At 43.2% G+C, this 16,753-nt stretch overlaps 1 protein-coding gene across 1 annotated transcript in view; it reads left to right on the forward strand.

Moving 5' to 3' along the window:
* The window catches only part of Tacr1 (tachykinin receptor 1), a 153,926-nt gene that overhangs the window by 82,662 nt on the left and 54,511 nt on the right, over positions 1–16,753 (forward strand). Inside the window, exon 2 of the mRNA XM_021191017.2 lies at positions 5,853–6,047. Coding sequence (XP_021046676.1) covers positions 5,853–6,047 — 195 coding nt within the window. The remainder of the gene's footprint in view (positions 1–5,852; positions 6,048–16,753) is intronic.

The raw sequence follows: 16,753 nt of genomic DNA on the forward strand, positions 1-16,753 counted from the left end.
TTTAATTTAGAAAATCATGCCAACTTTCTAATTTAAATCTCTGTAGTTCATTGATAAAAATAATGGCCCAGATCAAACTCTTAGCTGATGAAATAATAATGACCTCTAGTTAAAAGTGCTGTGTCCTTTGCAATGGGAGGAGGAAGGAAGAGGAAAGATGGGGCACTTTCTCAGAAAAGATGTTCCAGAAGATGACCTAGCAGAAGATGACCCCTATGTGGCTCCCAGCATACTGTCTGTGCACATGTTAGTCAATGGACAAATATTGAAAATTGTCAAAGGGTTGAAAAATCAAAGGATGGGAATATCCAAGGACTAGAGACCAGTAGGGTCACTCCTACAGGATGCTCTTGGCCACCCACTGAATAGAAAATACTTTGAACAATGATTATTCTCATTTAGCAGTCATGCACCTATTCAGATTGGGAATAATAAAGCTATAGCATATATGTCTGTTTTGAATTTGCTTTTAAACACCTATTTAAGGGGTCCCTTCTATATGCCAAGAAATTTGCATACTCATTTATTCAGTAAGTATTCACTGAATATTACTAGATCCCAAGCACTAAGGGAACGCTTCTGTGAAAGACAGAAAGGGGAGACAGACAGGCAAATAGAAAGATAAGTGAGCTGTGGCCAGCACAGAGTGATATCTAGAGCATTGAAGATGCTCATCAGATCCTTCCACAGAGGCAAGGGTGATGGAGCCAGGCTGTGGACCGAAGCCGGAGCCAGACAGGAAAAGACTGAGATCAAAAGAGTCCTTGCCTGAGAGACCTGTGCGCTCAGATGGGGACAGGATTCAGAGTAGTGCCCTGCAGAAGATGATCCCCATCCTCCTGGTGACAGACTTGCCGTGTGTTGACTTCACTCTGTGCACACGCTGGTGAAGGAGAAACGTGTTTCTAAAGATAATAGCCTCTTGTTCTAATTCCTCTTATTCATCACTCTCCATAAACAACGAAGCTCAGATCCAGCCCACCGTGTCCCTGTAAATAAAGCTTTATTGGCGCACAGTTATATCCAATAGTTTCCTTCTCATCTATGGCTGTTTTGACACCACAATGGCAGGGTTGCATAGCAATGAGAAAGACAATGGACCCTGAAACCTGTATTTGCTCTCCAGTCATTATAGAAGTTTGCTAACCTTTGATCTACAGCCATACTCTATCTGTGGGCATCCGAGCTCAGGGACATAGAATTCATTACCATGCTGGAAAAGAATGAGGGGTGACTGAGTTGATTTCAGGTGAAGGGTTTGGCTTTAGGGACAATCCTCTGCCCGGTGGCCTGGGGCTGGACTAACAGGAAGTCAGGACTGAGCCACTGGAGAAAAGCGGATTCTTTCCTTTTACAAAAAGACTTTATCCACAACAAAACTGTACATTTTACACTTTTCCAGGTTAAGAGGATGCTTCCTCAGGGTTTCTTTTTATAAAACATTATTACCAAAAGGAACTATGCCTCCAGATTTTAGCTAGGAGGTCACACGCAGCTCCAGTAAGAGCTGACAGGCTTCTATAAGGCTGAGAAACCCGAAGTCAAGAACATAGCCTACACGCTTCGCAGCCTCTGGACCCCTGGCTCCGGCAGCCTGGTGATTAATGTGCAAGGCAGAAAGACATTTAATTGGCTGCCTTGGTGTCCCATGAGCATGGAACAGTCAATAAATATTTATTAAATGTATTTTCCTAGGGCTTGAAGCACTTGCATGGTAATATCGTATAATCAAATAAAAAGGAGTTTCTGAGGATGGGTCCAGATAAAGGCACTCTACGTAAATGCAACACAAGCTAAGGATGCAGCGTAGGGAGAAAATGCCTAAGTGATATGGGTTGTTCAAGTGAGGCTAACCACTGCGTAGAGAAGAAAAAAACGTGTGTTACACAACCCACAGGAGAGGAGAAAGGAGAGACTGAGACAGATGCAGGCCCAGAGTCACAGAGGCAGACAGGGAGAAGGAAGAAGAAAAAGGCGAGAGCAAGAGAAATTTATAACTAGGTTTGGACAAGCAGAAACATGTCACTTTAGAAGCCAATCTTTGGTGCTAACTTGGCGTTTCTATAGGTAATTCACTCGTTTGTCACCAAAATGGCTGCTAGTCTAAAGGAACGGCACAGAGTTGACTGAAATGGGCTTTCAAGCAGCAATGTTTGTAGTAAAGATAAGATATGGCTTTCTGCCACCCATCTGGGGACATTTGGCCAGTGCACTGATGCAAACCCCGCTAAAGCATAGTCACATTCCATTCTAAGTGGCATATCACCAGTTTGGGGATGGCCAATGGGATTCGTTTATTTAAGCATGAGCATTTATCCTGAGTTAAAAGCAAATTAAAACCTTGCATCTGAGATCATACTAAAAGAGGGTGCTGTAATTACTGTGCGCTCCCCTGCGGGCCTCTCTCTCTCTCTCTCTCTCTCTCTCTCTCTCTCTCTCTCTCTCTCTCGTTCAAAGCCTGGGAGTACACAGCTGCCAGTGAGGGTGGGCATCTGCACAGGGCTGGAAGAGATAGGACATCTCCATGGCTTCTACCACAGCTTTGGAGTTGCAGCAGGAAGCCTTGATGAAAGATGCAGAATTCCTAGGGATTCACAACTTCTTTCCTTTTAATGTTGTGTATTGGGTGAGGGTGCGTGTGTGTTTGTGTGTGTGCACAGGCACGTAGAGACCAGAGGTCAGCCACAGAGATCATTCCTCGGGATCTTTTCACCTTGTTTCTGAGGCAGGTTCTCTCATTGTTCAGCCTCTAAGATTATCCTGTCTTCACTTCACTCACCTCATCGCGCTGGCATCGCAAGTGTGTGCCGCCACACCCCCCCTTTTAATGTGGCTTCTGGGGATCTCACTCCCCAACCCTCATACTTACATGGCAAGTGCTTCACCAACAGGGCCACTTCTATAGCCCTAACATCCCTTCTTAATGTTTATAAAAAGGCTAGCCTGAAGCATCTTCCGGACATCCTGCTTCCCCATGCAGAGCATGGCCACAGTCCTTGTTCTTACAACCCAAAAAGGGAAACCCAGACCCCAGCACCGACGACTGAGAAAGCTGAAGTTTTAAGCCTCTGTCCTAATCAAACTTTCAAACCTTCCAGAATGGCGGACCTAATCCCAACCCAGAAGGAGACAGCTCCAATCCCAGAGCAGGATGCCGCCAGGCTTAGCCCAAATCTTTAAGGCCACCTCCATTCGGAGGCTTCTTGCCTCCACAACATCCTTCAGGTGTTGAGGTGTTGATCCACTTTCCACTTGAGGTCATTTGTCTGCTGTTGTGATTGTGGCTGTTCATGAACGTGCCTGCTGTCCCTGGAAAGAGATGCTTGTAGCCTCCTGAAGGGATGCCAGCGCTCTGCACCCAGGAGGTACTGTCTGAAATTGCTCTACTAGTAACCTGGGCCCAGTCTCTGACCAGAGTTCCTGGGAGACCAGAGAATACAGTAAAACAATTACCCAGGGTTCTGTGGAGCCAGCTGACAGCTGTACAGATGTTTGTGTATGGCTGAAGTCTACATCGGACTTCCTGTCCCACAGAAACCCATAACACCTGCTGTCAGACCACGTTTAGACCCCAGTGAATACGTAAAATACCATCCCCACTCTGAGAGGAAAGCGAACATTTTAAATAAGTGGATCAAAACAATTAGTAAGAAAAATACACACCAGGAGGTACCTTTTCAAAGGGACAGGCAGGATCATTGTGTGATGTGAAGTGCAGATTGTCCTGTCTGCTTGGCCTCAGATCCCTGTGGCATCTCAGAAGCTAGGCACAGCTTTGGACATGGGGACGACCTATCAAGGTGACATCTTTAAAACTAGACCACAGGTGTGAGGGGACCCCAGAATGGCTGACTCTCTAAGACAATGGTTCTCAACCTTTCTAATGCTGTGGCCCTTTAATACAGTTCTTCAGGTTGTGGTGACCCCTCCCCCCCAACCACAACATTATTGTCATTGCTATTGCAAAACTGTAAATCGGCTGCTGTTATGCACTGTAATGTAAATTTCTTTGTTATGGCCTCATGCTCTACAACTGTGAAGACTGGGGTCCAGATCCCAGCACCTATGTATGGTGAGCATGTCTCCATTCCAAAGGTTCTCAAAAGTTACTAGTGGAGCAGAGCAATGAACTCCCTCTCCCCCTCCCTCTCCTCCTCCCTCTCCCCCTCCCTCTCCCCCCTCCCTCTCCTCCTCCCCCTCTCCCTCCCTCTGGTGCAATCCCTTTGAGGTTTGTGTTTTACACTGTGTCTAGGGTTTCCTCATGAAATCACACTCCATCGCCCAGGTGGGAGCTGATGCCACTCTCCCAATTGAGCCCTTAATACACACCCAGCTCATCGCTAAGCTTTTCTAATGCTGCGTAAGAACTCTTAACCAGCTGCAATCACATTCTGTCGAAGGAGGGCGTGGCCTGAAAATGCATCTGGCCTTTTAATTGTTATGCAAGCACTCACATGTTTCCACAAGCTGAGACTGGCTGCAGGGTCACAAGGCCAGGTCACCTCAGGGTACTACCACAGCGCAGCTATGCAGACTGAGAGCTCTTCTGTAGTGCTTAGCTGTATTCCTGTCAACAGTGTCCCTTAATCACAACAGCGTACAAAAGAAGGCTGGGGGTGTAGCTCAGTATAGAGCAATGGCCTGACAAGAACAAGGTCCTGGGTTCAGTCTGTCACCAGGAGGGAAAGGGGCAGGGGAAATTCCTTTTTTTCTGTTTATTTTATTTAATTATGTATATGTATGTGTGTATGTGTGAGTGTATGTACATATAAATGCAATTGCCTAAGGAGGCCAGAAGAGGGCGTCAGATTCCCTGGAGCTGGAATGATGTGATGGTCAGTTATGAGCATCCAGTGGGAGTCCTAAGAACCAAATTCAGATCATCTGGAAGAACAGTAAAGGCTCTTAACCACTGAATCATCTTTCTAGCCTCAAGAATAAAACTCCTGACGTTGGAAGTACTTACAACATGTCATTTTTCTCATTTTGTAAGCCGCTGACACATATTTGACCATCCGATATGCACTACAGGCATATCAATAATGAAAATCCTTCTTAGAACATTGCTAGATGGATTCTCAACTTTTGAAAACTCTCTCTGACATTCCTTATGAGTTTTTAGCATTGTGTGTCATAAGTCAGATATCTAAGGATAGACCATAAAAAAAAAAAAAAAAAGTTCAGACGATACTTGTAAATAATCACTGAGAGGGGCCATGGGAGAGAGCCTGGTCACTGTGCTCTGAGTCACTGAGTGCCTCCTGTGTAAGCAGGAGGACCTGAGTTAGTCCACTGAGGCAGGGTCTCTCCTGAACCCAGAGCTCATAACTTGGCCAGGGTGGAAGCCAGCCCCAGCAATCATCCTCCACCTGATCCCCCGGGACCTAGAGTTACAGGCATTTGTGGAGACACCCAGCTGGTTACATAGGTGTTGGGATCTGAACTTTGGTATCCATAGTTGTAGAGCATGAGGCCTTAACCTCCAAGCCATCCCTCAAGCTCTCCCTCACCCACCCTGAAAAGGACCTGACTTTGATCCCCAGAATTCATGGGGAAGAGTTGGAGCATGGTGCAGTATACCTGTAATCCTGGCATTGTGCAGACAGGGTCAGGCAGATTGCCGTAGCTTAGCTATGGCCAGCTAGCTTAGCCTAATTGCTGAGCCTCAGGGTCCAGAGAGAGTTTGTCTCAAAAGACTGCATGGATGGTTTCTGGGGAAGGACATTGGGGGTTGGCTCCTGGCCTCCATTCATAGACAAACACAAATATTGTAAACCAGTGGGTTTCTGGGAATTTTTGTGGGCAGGAAAAGCACATGTTGACAGAACGTTGTCCTCTCTTCTGTACTGCAGATACATGGCCATCATCCACCCTCTCCAGCCCCGGCTATCGGCCACTGCTACCAAAGTGGTCATCTTTGTCATCTGGGTCCTGGCTCTCCTGCTGGCCTTTCCACAGGGCTACTACTCCACCACAGAGACCATGCCCAGCAGAGTCGTGTGCATGATTGAGTGGCCAGAGCATCCCAACAGGACTTATGAGAAAGCGTGAGTAGAGATTTGCTAGGCTTGTGATCAGCTTGGAAGCCGCTCTGTGCTGTGCATAACCTTCCTTGTCCTAACCACTTCCTTTTCACTTCTCTATTCTTGTATCAGGGAAGATTTCACACGCGTCTGCCCGACTTCCTCACATCCACTGCTCTGACATGTTGTTGATACATCTACCACTGTTAGGGGATGGTGCCCCCAATACTGTGAAAGATTTATTAAGAATAGTAAGACCTAGTTGCCATGACAGGCACATCCTGGCTTCCTGGAACAACAGACCCTTTGAGTGCTCCACCATCCCTCTTGGGCCTTTTGTCTAAGACGCTTCCCTGCCAGGATCTATGTTTCTGTGATGTCACTGTCCCAGGCACAGCATACTGGAAGACGGGAATGGCTCCACTCCAGTCTCTCTCAACAATGGCCTGCTCCTCTCCCCTCTGATAGAACCCCTCTGCAGCATGTGTTTTACACTGTCTGCAATTTCCTAATGAAATTAAGTGGCCATCACTCATGTGGTAGCTGGTACCATGGGACACATGTGATAGACAACCCCTCTTTCCTATATATACCACAGCCCCACTCCCTGCCCCCTTTCTTCCTCCTATACAATGTCACTACCCTTGAATCTCTTAGCTCATAAGCTGCCTCGAGGGAAGCATCGATCCAAAGCTCTTTCAGGAGTTTACAGTGTGAGAAATGAGATATCCCGATGAGATGCAAGCATTGAGAACTTCTTAATGTCTAGGGGTTTTAGAACACAGACAAGCAAGCCTGCTTGTCTTGTAAGAGGAGGGCTGGTCACAAAGAGTATTTTACAAGTTGTCTTAGGAATTTTCCCTAATGCTTCTTGCCCTGGAGGCAACACCAAAATTCCTTATTTTTTACCTTGTTCCACCCAGCTGAAGGGTGATATGAAGCTTATATAAGCATCCATTTTTGTGGACTGAGAGAGCCAGGATAAATTGGGTCTTTGGAAAAACTCACTGAAGTCCTCTAAACTCAGGCTCGTTATTCGAATCAAAAACAGTACTGATGCTAGAAACTGAAGAACTGAAATTTTAATTATGAATTGCCACTAGCTGTGTGATCGCAACATCTCATCTTTCCTCAAATGGAAGAAAATAAAACATTGTTTCCTGTAAACGAGCGTCATGAGTATCAGATGAAATGAGGCATATCTTGCGTTGTAAACTTATAAATGTCAAACAGGACTTATGAACCGAATTCATTGGACAACAGTGTAATTGTGTGGCCTTTAAATTTACTAAATGCTAAGATAAAGCATGGTATCTGTCATGCCACTTAGATCTGAGACTTCCAAAGCCTGTTACACAGCCACTCTGGTGTATCTGGTACATGGAACATAGAAGAGTGGCTTGCCAGGAAACAATGCATGAGACTGAGACATGGCTCTCCAGACACCAACAAAGGCATCTGATCCAGAAGCAGTGGAGGGTGAATGCTCAGCCTATAGGAAGATGCTGTAAAATAAGTCTTTCTGGGGAAGCTACAAATATGAGCAAGGTCTCAGTGGGACAAAGGGTCTGGCTCCAACAACTGTACAGACCTGTGAACAGGACCCAGCCAGGTTTCCTCCAAGCAAGGTAAAAAATACCTCTGTTAAAATTCCTCATAAGAACAAAAACAAAACCCGAGCTACCTTTCAAGATACACACAAGCTCTTTAATCTTACAACAAATTTAAAGCTGAACTCTGAATAGCTTGCTCTTCCCACACAACTGTGGGGTTTTAGTCAACAAACAGTGATACTTGGAGACTTGCTTGAGAACATCTTGTTGATTTGCGTTTATTAATGACTAGAAATTTCCTTTGAGGCTCAACACAATGCAATGGGACTGTCATCTTTCCTGGTTTTGAGAACTCAGAGGGAGGAGGTGTTACGGCTGTGTGGGTCGGTCTGCTGTCACTGTTTATTTTTACACAGCTACTGTTCTAATTTCAGTCTGTCGCCACAATAAAGCACTCTGACCAAAAGAAAGCTCATGAAGGATAGGGTTTATTCGGCTCACGCTCTGAGGTCACCGTACTTCATTGAGGAAACGCAAGGCAGAAGCTTTAAAAAGGAATCACAGATGAGCACTGCTTGCTGGCCCACTCTCTGGCTCTCTAATACCCAGCTGTCCTACATAGCTCCACCATGTGCCTAGAGAATGGTGCTTCCCACAGTGGGCTGGGCCCTTTCATGTCAATTAAGGCAATCAAGACAATCCTTAAAAGACAAGTCAACCTCACAATGACAATTATTTAATCATGATCTTTTTTTGAATGATTCTAGGTTTTGTCAAGTTAACGGTTATTAGAAAGATAGTAACCTATAAAACATGACTGGGTTGTGAGCATTTGAGATAATTTAATCAAGAGATATATAATACCTTTGTTTTCTAATACTAAGTTTAAAAAAACCTATTTGCCATCCATCCATACACTGACTATGATGCAAACATAATTCAAGAGCATAACAGTTTCCACATCAAGTGCTATTTTCTGTGTGTTGGTATCCTCTATAATGTATTATGCTATACTTCTAGAGGCTTGAATTTTAACATGTTTACATTCTCTTTTTTAGAACTAATGATTGTCATTTCCATAGTACACAATAATCCTGAAGTTAATATCAGATGGAAACTCTGCGTGAGGCATTGGGATAATTGGGGTGAACAGGTGACTCCTGTTCAATGAGATCAGCCCCTAGCCTTATCACCTTCCACTTTAATCATTAAGAGTCAGTTTAAGGCTTCGAGTCTGCTAGTGTACTCCATATGGACGTATTTCGAGAAGTAAGTGTGATGGTTAATCCTAACAGCCAATTTGACAAGATCTAGGCTTACCATGAAAACACATCTCTAGGTGGGAGAGTGTTCCCAGAAAGGTTTAACTGAGAAAGGAAGATGCAGCCTGCATATGGTGGCACCAAGCCCTGGACTAACATCCAGGATTGGATTTATAAGGAAAGCAAGCTGAGTGTGGGCATTCATCTCTTCTGCTTCCTGACTGTAGATGCAAAGTGACCACCCACCTTGGGCTCCTGCCTCCATGCTTTCTCCTCTATAACAGACTATATCTCCTTACAGTGTGGACCAAAGTAACCTTCCTTCCTTAAGTTGCTTTTTCTCCAGGTTTTTTTGTCACAGCAACAAGACAAGTCACTAATATAAGCAGCAAATAACTCACATGAAGTGTAGGGCTGAGGGTCCCACACGTGGCAAAGGTCTAATGAATGCTGACTGCTGCTATCAGCAACAGTCATCGGTCAGGTGGCTGCCAGGCAGACAGGAGGCTAAGCAGATGCTTAAGCTCCATTCCTGATAGATTGTTTGTACCAAGAAATTAATAACATAGAAGTATTGTGTAAAATATCAGAAATGCCTTCTGACTACATGGTGAACTTCCAAAGCTAACATTCATCATTCAGATCCTTTGATAATACACAAATTCAGTGAAGAATTGTGAAAGACAGGTAGCCCAGGATAAAAAATAGACTAAGTATTAAACGTGTACATTACAAAGTAAGTTCTAGTATTCAATTGGTATATAAAGAGACATTTAACTTAATTTAGTGTGCATGAAAAACAGAAATTCAAACCATAAGGAGGTCATGACACACCCTCAGACTAGCTGATGACTTGACCCAATTTAAGTGTTCTAAGTTCTACAAAGATGGAAACAATGAAAACTTTTCTTGGCTGCTAGAAAAAAAAAATCTAAATTTGAAAAATCACATTGTAAAATGATCTAATCATACCTAGAGAAACAGAAGCTATACATGCCCAGAAATTTCCCTCGGTGATAATGAACTACCCTAGCAACGCTCATGCATCTATGAACTGAATGCAGAGAGCATCCTCCTCATACTCACCTAAGCTGGAGAGATCTCATATGTTCCTAAGTAAAAGATTTTTTAATGATGCACCCTGTATCACTAATAAAGCCAGCAAAATGAAGCTCCGTCGGTGACTCTTACAAAATTCTAGAATAAGCGTAACAAAGTGACATCCTTGAAATATCTCATGAGTTGGAAGAATATTGAATTCCAGCAAGGAAGTGACACCCTGAGAGCAAAGGTCCCAGTTTCTCCTGCAGAAAGGACAAGAGTGTGACGGAGAAGAGGCCCCTGGGGAGAGAGCCTCTGATGGGACACTGTGATTGTACTTCTTGAATTTGATGATTGTGGCATCTGTGTTTGCTTATAGGATGTAAGAACAGGTAATCTGTTAGTTTGGGCACTGTATATTTCATATTTTCAACCTAAAATTAAATGTAATACAAAGATTCTTATTGCTGCAAGCTATTAAGATGTTTTCTCTAGGGTGAACCAAAATATTCTACCCAAAATAAATAGGAGAGATTTTCTTTTGAGGTGTAGCCTCTGTCTATGATGATGTTCCTTACAGAAATGTGCTTTTAAATAAATCACATCAGACCGATCCTCGCCTACTCTGTCACCTACCAGACCTCTTGTTTTTGCACTGCTAACTTCTATGAGTCATTTCACCTTGAGTTTTCCCAACTAGCTAAAGAAAGATAAGATAAATTCTTGTCAGCCCTTGTTGGTGCTGTCTTTATGGACAGGAGACTTGGGGCCTCAAAAATATGCACACGTACAGATGTTCACTTCCGAAAAATAAGTTACAATTTTATTCTTCATTTTAAAACATGAGCATATTGTGGAGTATAATGGAAGTTCCTATGCTCTCTAAGCTCTATGGACTCCTGTTCCAACCACTCTGATGCCTTGCTTTGTTTCTGTTGTCGTGATAAAGACCATGACTAAAAGCAAACTGGGGAGGAAAGGGTTTGTTCAGCTTACACTTCCACGTTACAGTCGAGGAAGTCAGGCAGAAACCTGGAAGCAGAAAGGCATTATCTCAATTGAGTTTCCCTCTCCTCAGACTTCTCTAGTTTGTGTCAAGTTGACAAGAGCTTCACTGCATATACACTGATGAATATTCTTCCAGATGACAAGAGCTTCACTGCATATACACTGACAAATATTCTTCCAGATGAATACTATTCTTCATTTTTTAGGAGACATATTCATATGAATCAGCACAAATATCATCTCACAAAATGCAACTTATTGTGCATATTTTTCTACAGCCTGTTTTTAATCTTAACAAGTCTTGAAATGTTTCTGTGCCAACACACACAAGGCTTCTCTGCTTATTTGAGAACACAGAGTTCTGGTCTTTAAACCTTCACCATCATTTCTACAGTCATTAATTGGTGGGAATTGGATGGTTTCCAACTTTTGGCTACATCACTTACATCTATCTTTTAAGAATGTCTAAAGTATAAACGATCAATGGTGGAATATGAGCAGTTGTCTACACAGGATTGCATCAAGGTACATTCTCACTAGCAATGTGTGAGAGTCCTCACTCCTCCACTGCATACCAACAAAATATATTGTTAAAGCTTTAGGATTTTTCCTAGCTGGTGGGGGAAATATGGCATTTCATTAAAGCTAAAATGTATGGCCTTTTGTCATGAATGAGTTGTAATATCTTTTCATAACTCCTCAGAGACTTTCACATATACTTTATAACTATATCATTCTGATACCATAAATTATTTCCTATGTCATTAAGCATATCTTTACAACATGATGTGAGTATGTGTGAAAAATAATAGAAATCTAGAGATTTTTTGGCTGATTGATAATTAATATAGATGATAGAGAAAGGGAGTACAAACATAGATAAATAATGATAGATAGATAGATGATAGATAGATAGATAGATAGATAGATAGATAGATAGATAGATGATAGATAAATGGATACATAGTAGATAATTATAATAATTATACATATATTCAAAATATATAGAGAGAGATGGTAAATAGATGATAAATATATAGGTAGATGATAATTGAAATGGATATATTATAGGTAGATGATTGGTTGATGGATAGCTAGATATATATATAAGTGTTAATAGATTGATAGATAATAAATCAATACATGTTAGACAAGTAGGTATGATAGGTAGACCACTTAACTTCTGAGTAGGCTGCTTCTAGCTGCATCCCTGGATCCCCAGGAGAGCAAGCTGAGTTTCTTCTGATGTTCTCTGCTGATGTTTACAATCTGCAGTAATAGAAAATTATGCCAATGCAATAATGTCACAAAAATGGGCGCTTGGGCTCATCATGAATACTGATTTTCAGTTGAGTCCTTCCCTAATTAGTAACCCAGTAGCCTGCTTGTGGCTGATCTAGCAAGATAGTGGTCTAACCCAGGGGGTCCTATAAAAGTGGCTTTGATTGAAAAGTGTTGAACAAAGATTTCAAGTGTGGCCAAAAGTAACTCTACCCACTAGAGCAAACATCACAGAGAAAAGATGAGAGAATAAAGAAGAAGAAGTTGTCTTTTTTCATTAATTTACTTATTCACTTTACATCCCAACCACAGCCCCCCTACTCCCATTCCCCCACATACAGCCCCTCCCCACATTCTCTCCACCCCTTCACCTCTGAGAAGAGGAGGTCCTTCCTGGGTACCAACCCACCCTGGCATCTCAAGTCACTGCAGGACTAGATACAACTTCTCCCACTGAGGCCAGACAAGACAGCCTACATTAGGGAACAGGATCCACAAGTAGGCAGCAGAACCAGTTCCAGTTGTTGGGGACCCTCGTGAAGACCAAGCTGAACATCTGCTACGTATGTACACGGGGCCTAGATCCAGCCCTTGTATGTTCTTTGGTTATTGGTTCAGTCTCTGGGAGCTCCTAAGGGTTTAGGTTAGTTGACTCGGTTGGTCTTCTTGTATAGTCCCTACCCCATTCGGGTTCCTCAATCCTCCCCCCAACTCTTCCATAAGACTTCCTGAGCTCTGCCAGTTCTTTGGGTGTGGGTCTCTGCATCTGCTTGGGTGGGTCAGGTGTTGGGTAGAACCTCTCAGAGGACACTTATACTAGGCTCCTTTTTGCAAGCATAACAGACTATTAATAGTGTCAAGGATTGGTCCTTGCCAATGGGATGGATCTCAAGTTGGACCAGTCATTGGTTGGTCACCCCCGCAATCTCTGCTCCATCTTTATTCTTGCATTTCTTGTAGGCAGGAAAATTTGGGGGTTGAAGGTTTTGTGGGTGGTTGGTGTCCTCCCCCCCCCCCCGCAAGTCCTGCCTGGCTACAGGAGGTGGCCACTTCAGGATCCATATACCCAGCTGCTAGGAATCTCAAAGCTGTCTTTTTTTTTTTTTTTTTTGGTTTTTTTTTTTTTTTTGTTTTTTTTTTTTTTTTGGTTTTTCGAGACAGGGTTTCTCTGTGTAGCCCTGGCTGTCCTGGAACTCACTCTGTAGACCAGGCTGGCCTTGAACTCAGAAATCCGCCTGCCTCTGCCTCCCGAGTGCTAGGATTAAAGGCGTGCGCCACCACGCCCAGCCCTTCAAAGCTGTCTTTATCTAAAGCATTTCCCCTCACCACTTCTATTACATGTATAGTAGTTTTCGAGGGAATGTTGCTTAAGGCTGATCACTCTTGCCTGGGCTGTATGGGCTGCATGGTGGCAGCAGTCCAGGAGGCACCAGGGCAATGCCCTGAATGACAAAAGAGATGAGTGAGCTGGTCTCTCTTCATTGGAGAATTTACCACCAACACCAAGAAAAAGTCTGGAATGAGGAAGAAAAATGAGAAAGACATCCAAGCAATTCGGGCAGCTAGGGGGATTTCAGCATCGTTAATTCATTTATTATTTTGATGATCTGACTTTTCCTGCTAATTCCACTGCTATGTACATAACTTTGTGGTATAGTTTAAGTAAGGCATGTCTAATCTGAATCCATATACTCCCTGCAGTCTTCAAAGGAGATTATGTGAGAAAGTAGTGTCATTCTTGATAAAGTACTTGGAGCTGCTGTGGACATGTGAGTGAGCATGGATATATTAACTAACATAAGTGTACATCTGCACCAATTCTAACAAGAAACTATAAACTTATGGTACTGCTGGGGCTGGAGAGATGGCTCCAGTTTCAGGAGCCCAGTGCCCTCTTCTGGTAGCTGTGAGTACTGCATGTACACAGTGAACATGCATGCATGCAAGCACTCAAATGGGTCAAAAAAAATTAAATCTCTTTTGAAAACTATGACACTGTTAATATTACAGCATTTTCTCTTCTTTCATAACCTATCATCAGAATCATCTAAAATTTTATGTTTGTATTCTTTACTTCTTTTTTTTTGTAGTTGTTGGGTTTGTTTGTTTGTTTGTTTGTTTTTCGAGACAGGGTTTCTCTGTATAGCTCTGGCTGTCCTGGAACTCATTTTGTAGACCAGGCTGGCCTCGAACTCAGAAATCCGCCTGCCTCTGCCTCCCGAGTGCTGGGATTAAAGGCGTGTGCCACCACGCCCGGCTATTCTTTACTTCTATTAATAGCAGCAATTGAAAAAAATCAGTGCTTGGCAGAGATTGAGATCAGAAAAGTGAAAGAAACTATTAGAAAACACACCTCTGAAGAAGTTCTGAAATGTTCTACCTTTTTATTATTTCAAGGAGATACAGGAGAGAGACAGAGACAGAGAGACAGAGAGACAGAGAGACAGAGACAGAGAGACAGAGAGACAGAGACAGAGACAGAGAGACAGAGAGACAGAGACAGAGAGACAGAGACAGAGAGAGAGAGACAGAGACAGAGAGACAGAGACAGAGAGACAGAGACAGAGAGACAGAGAGAGAGAGACAGAGACAGAGAGACAGAGACAGAGAGACAGAGACAGAGAGAGAGATTAGTGATTTTTGTTTCATTTTGTTTTGTTTTGCCAAGCTCCTACAGGCTTTGACCGAGAAATGTAGGTATATGTATGGTTTGGCTATTGTGCTTTTATCTTTTCCCCCATACTCAGTGCATTTATAAACATAGCCCAGGGCTCCTAGCCTCATCATCACAATAGATGAGAAGCTGTTAAGCCAAGAAGGAAGAATTCTTTGACACCACAGGAGAGATGGTAGCATGGAATCCAAGACTAATGGAGCACTGGTAGTGTGAGGGGGAAGAGAACAATGGGGCCAGGGCTCACTGGGAAGCGGGGTGAGGGAGCAGAACACAGGAGAAAATGCAAAGGGGATAACTGACACTAAGATTGCTGAAAAATGCCACATGGAAACTTGATATTTTATAAGATATATACGTGTGTGTGTGTGTGTGTGTGTAGTTTATATTTATATAAATATAATATTTTACATAAAGCATAAATATATATAAAGTTTAAGTGAAATTGCTCTCCATGAAGGGGATAATGCTCACCAGCACACAAGAGACTATCAAACAAAATTCTCAGTATCAGGCGTGGTGTCCCCTCCTCCCTTTGAGTTTTTGGAGTGGGGTCACAGGACGTGGAGAGATCAAGCTGCCTCTGACCAGAGGCTTTCTCCCTACCAGCTGCCTTTCATGGTGACAGAAGGCCCTATGCAGGCTACTGAGAGGAACAGGTCATCCATCACTGTGAACTCTGCGGGCTACGAGATTGCCAAGATCTACCCACTGGTGCAATAGTGGTACGAATATTATAGAGGTAACCAACTACTTTCTGATTAGATACAAAGCTCACTCCACAATATGGAACTTACGCCTGGCACTGTAACCCTGTCCACACTGATGGCTCAGACAGTATAGAACTTGTGCATGGCACTAAACCCTGTCCACACACTGATGTCTCAGCACTCATAGGCCTGAGCTCTGAGTCATCCTGAGCTAATATTATTTTGTTAAATGGATATACAATCAAACTGCCTCCAAAATACTTACCTTTATGCCCATAGATGAGCCCAGGCCTCAGCCCTCAGCCCTCAGCAGCAGAGGTTAATACTGGTACAAATGACACATCCTTGACCACATCTAATTTAGAAAGTCAAAGTGATGGGGTCATTAATTTGGGATTCTTTTAGAAGGCTGCAGCCAACTTCTAATGCAGCTGAGAAGATGAAACATAAACAGTCCTGAGAGCATAATGCTCAATCAGATAGAGGATAAGTGCCAGAAAAACCAGGAATAACCAAATCGGCACATGCTGGGAACCAGGAGGGAGGACAATGTTGATCATGAATTGATTTAGGAGCCGAGAACTTGGCTCGGTGAGTATGAATGCTTGTTGTATAAACATTAGGACATGAGTTCAAATCTCTAGCAAGGCTTGGCCATATGTATCTGTACTAGCAACACCGTGAGCCCATAGGATTAATAGAGCTTGCTGGTCCCCACTTTAGCTCCAGGTTCAGTAAGAAGCAGAGTCTCAATGGAGTAAAGTGAAGAGAGATAGATCAGGTCCTCCAATGTCCTGCTCTGGCTTCTGCATATGTATGCACAGAAACATGCATTCATTACACACACACACACACACACACACACACACACACACCCCTCAAAGTACATTCATGCTGGCCACTTACATAAAATGCCTCGTTCCTTTTTAAGGATGTATTTATAGAAGTCACTGGGATAAAAAAAAATCTGTGCAAGGAAATCCTTTCTGGAGTACAGAACAATATAGAGGGCCTTATCATTTACTGTACACGCTTGGAATAACTGAATACAAGCATCTGGCAAAGATTAGTCTCCAGACGCAACCCGTTAAGCCAGTTCCACTTACAAGTGTAGATAGAAACATCCCAATTAAAGTACTCACTAAGGAGCTGGAGAGACAGCTAATTAAGAGTGCTTGCTGCTCTTGCTGAGGACAGGGGT

This window comes from Mus pahari, chromosome 2 (assembly GCF_900095145.1).
Source record: "Mus pahari chromosome 2, PAHARI_EIJ_v1.1, whole genome shotgun sequence".
NCBI lineage: Eukaryota > Metazoa > Chordata > Mammalia > Rodentia > Muridae > Mus > Mus pahari.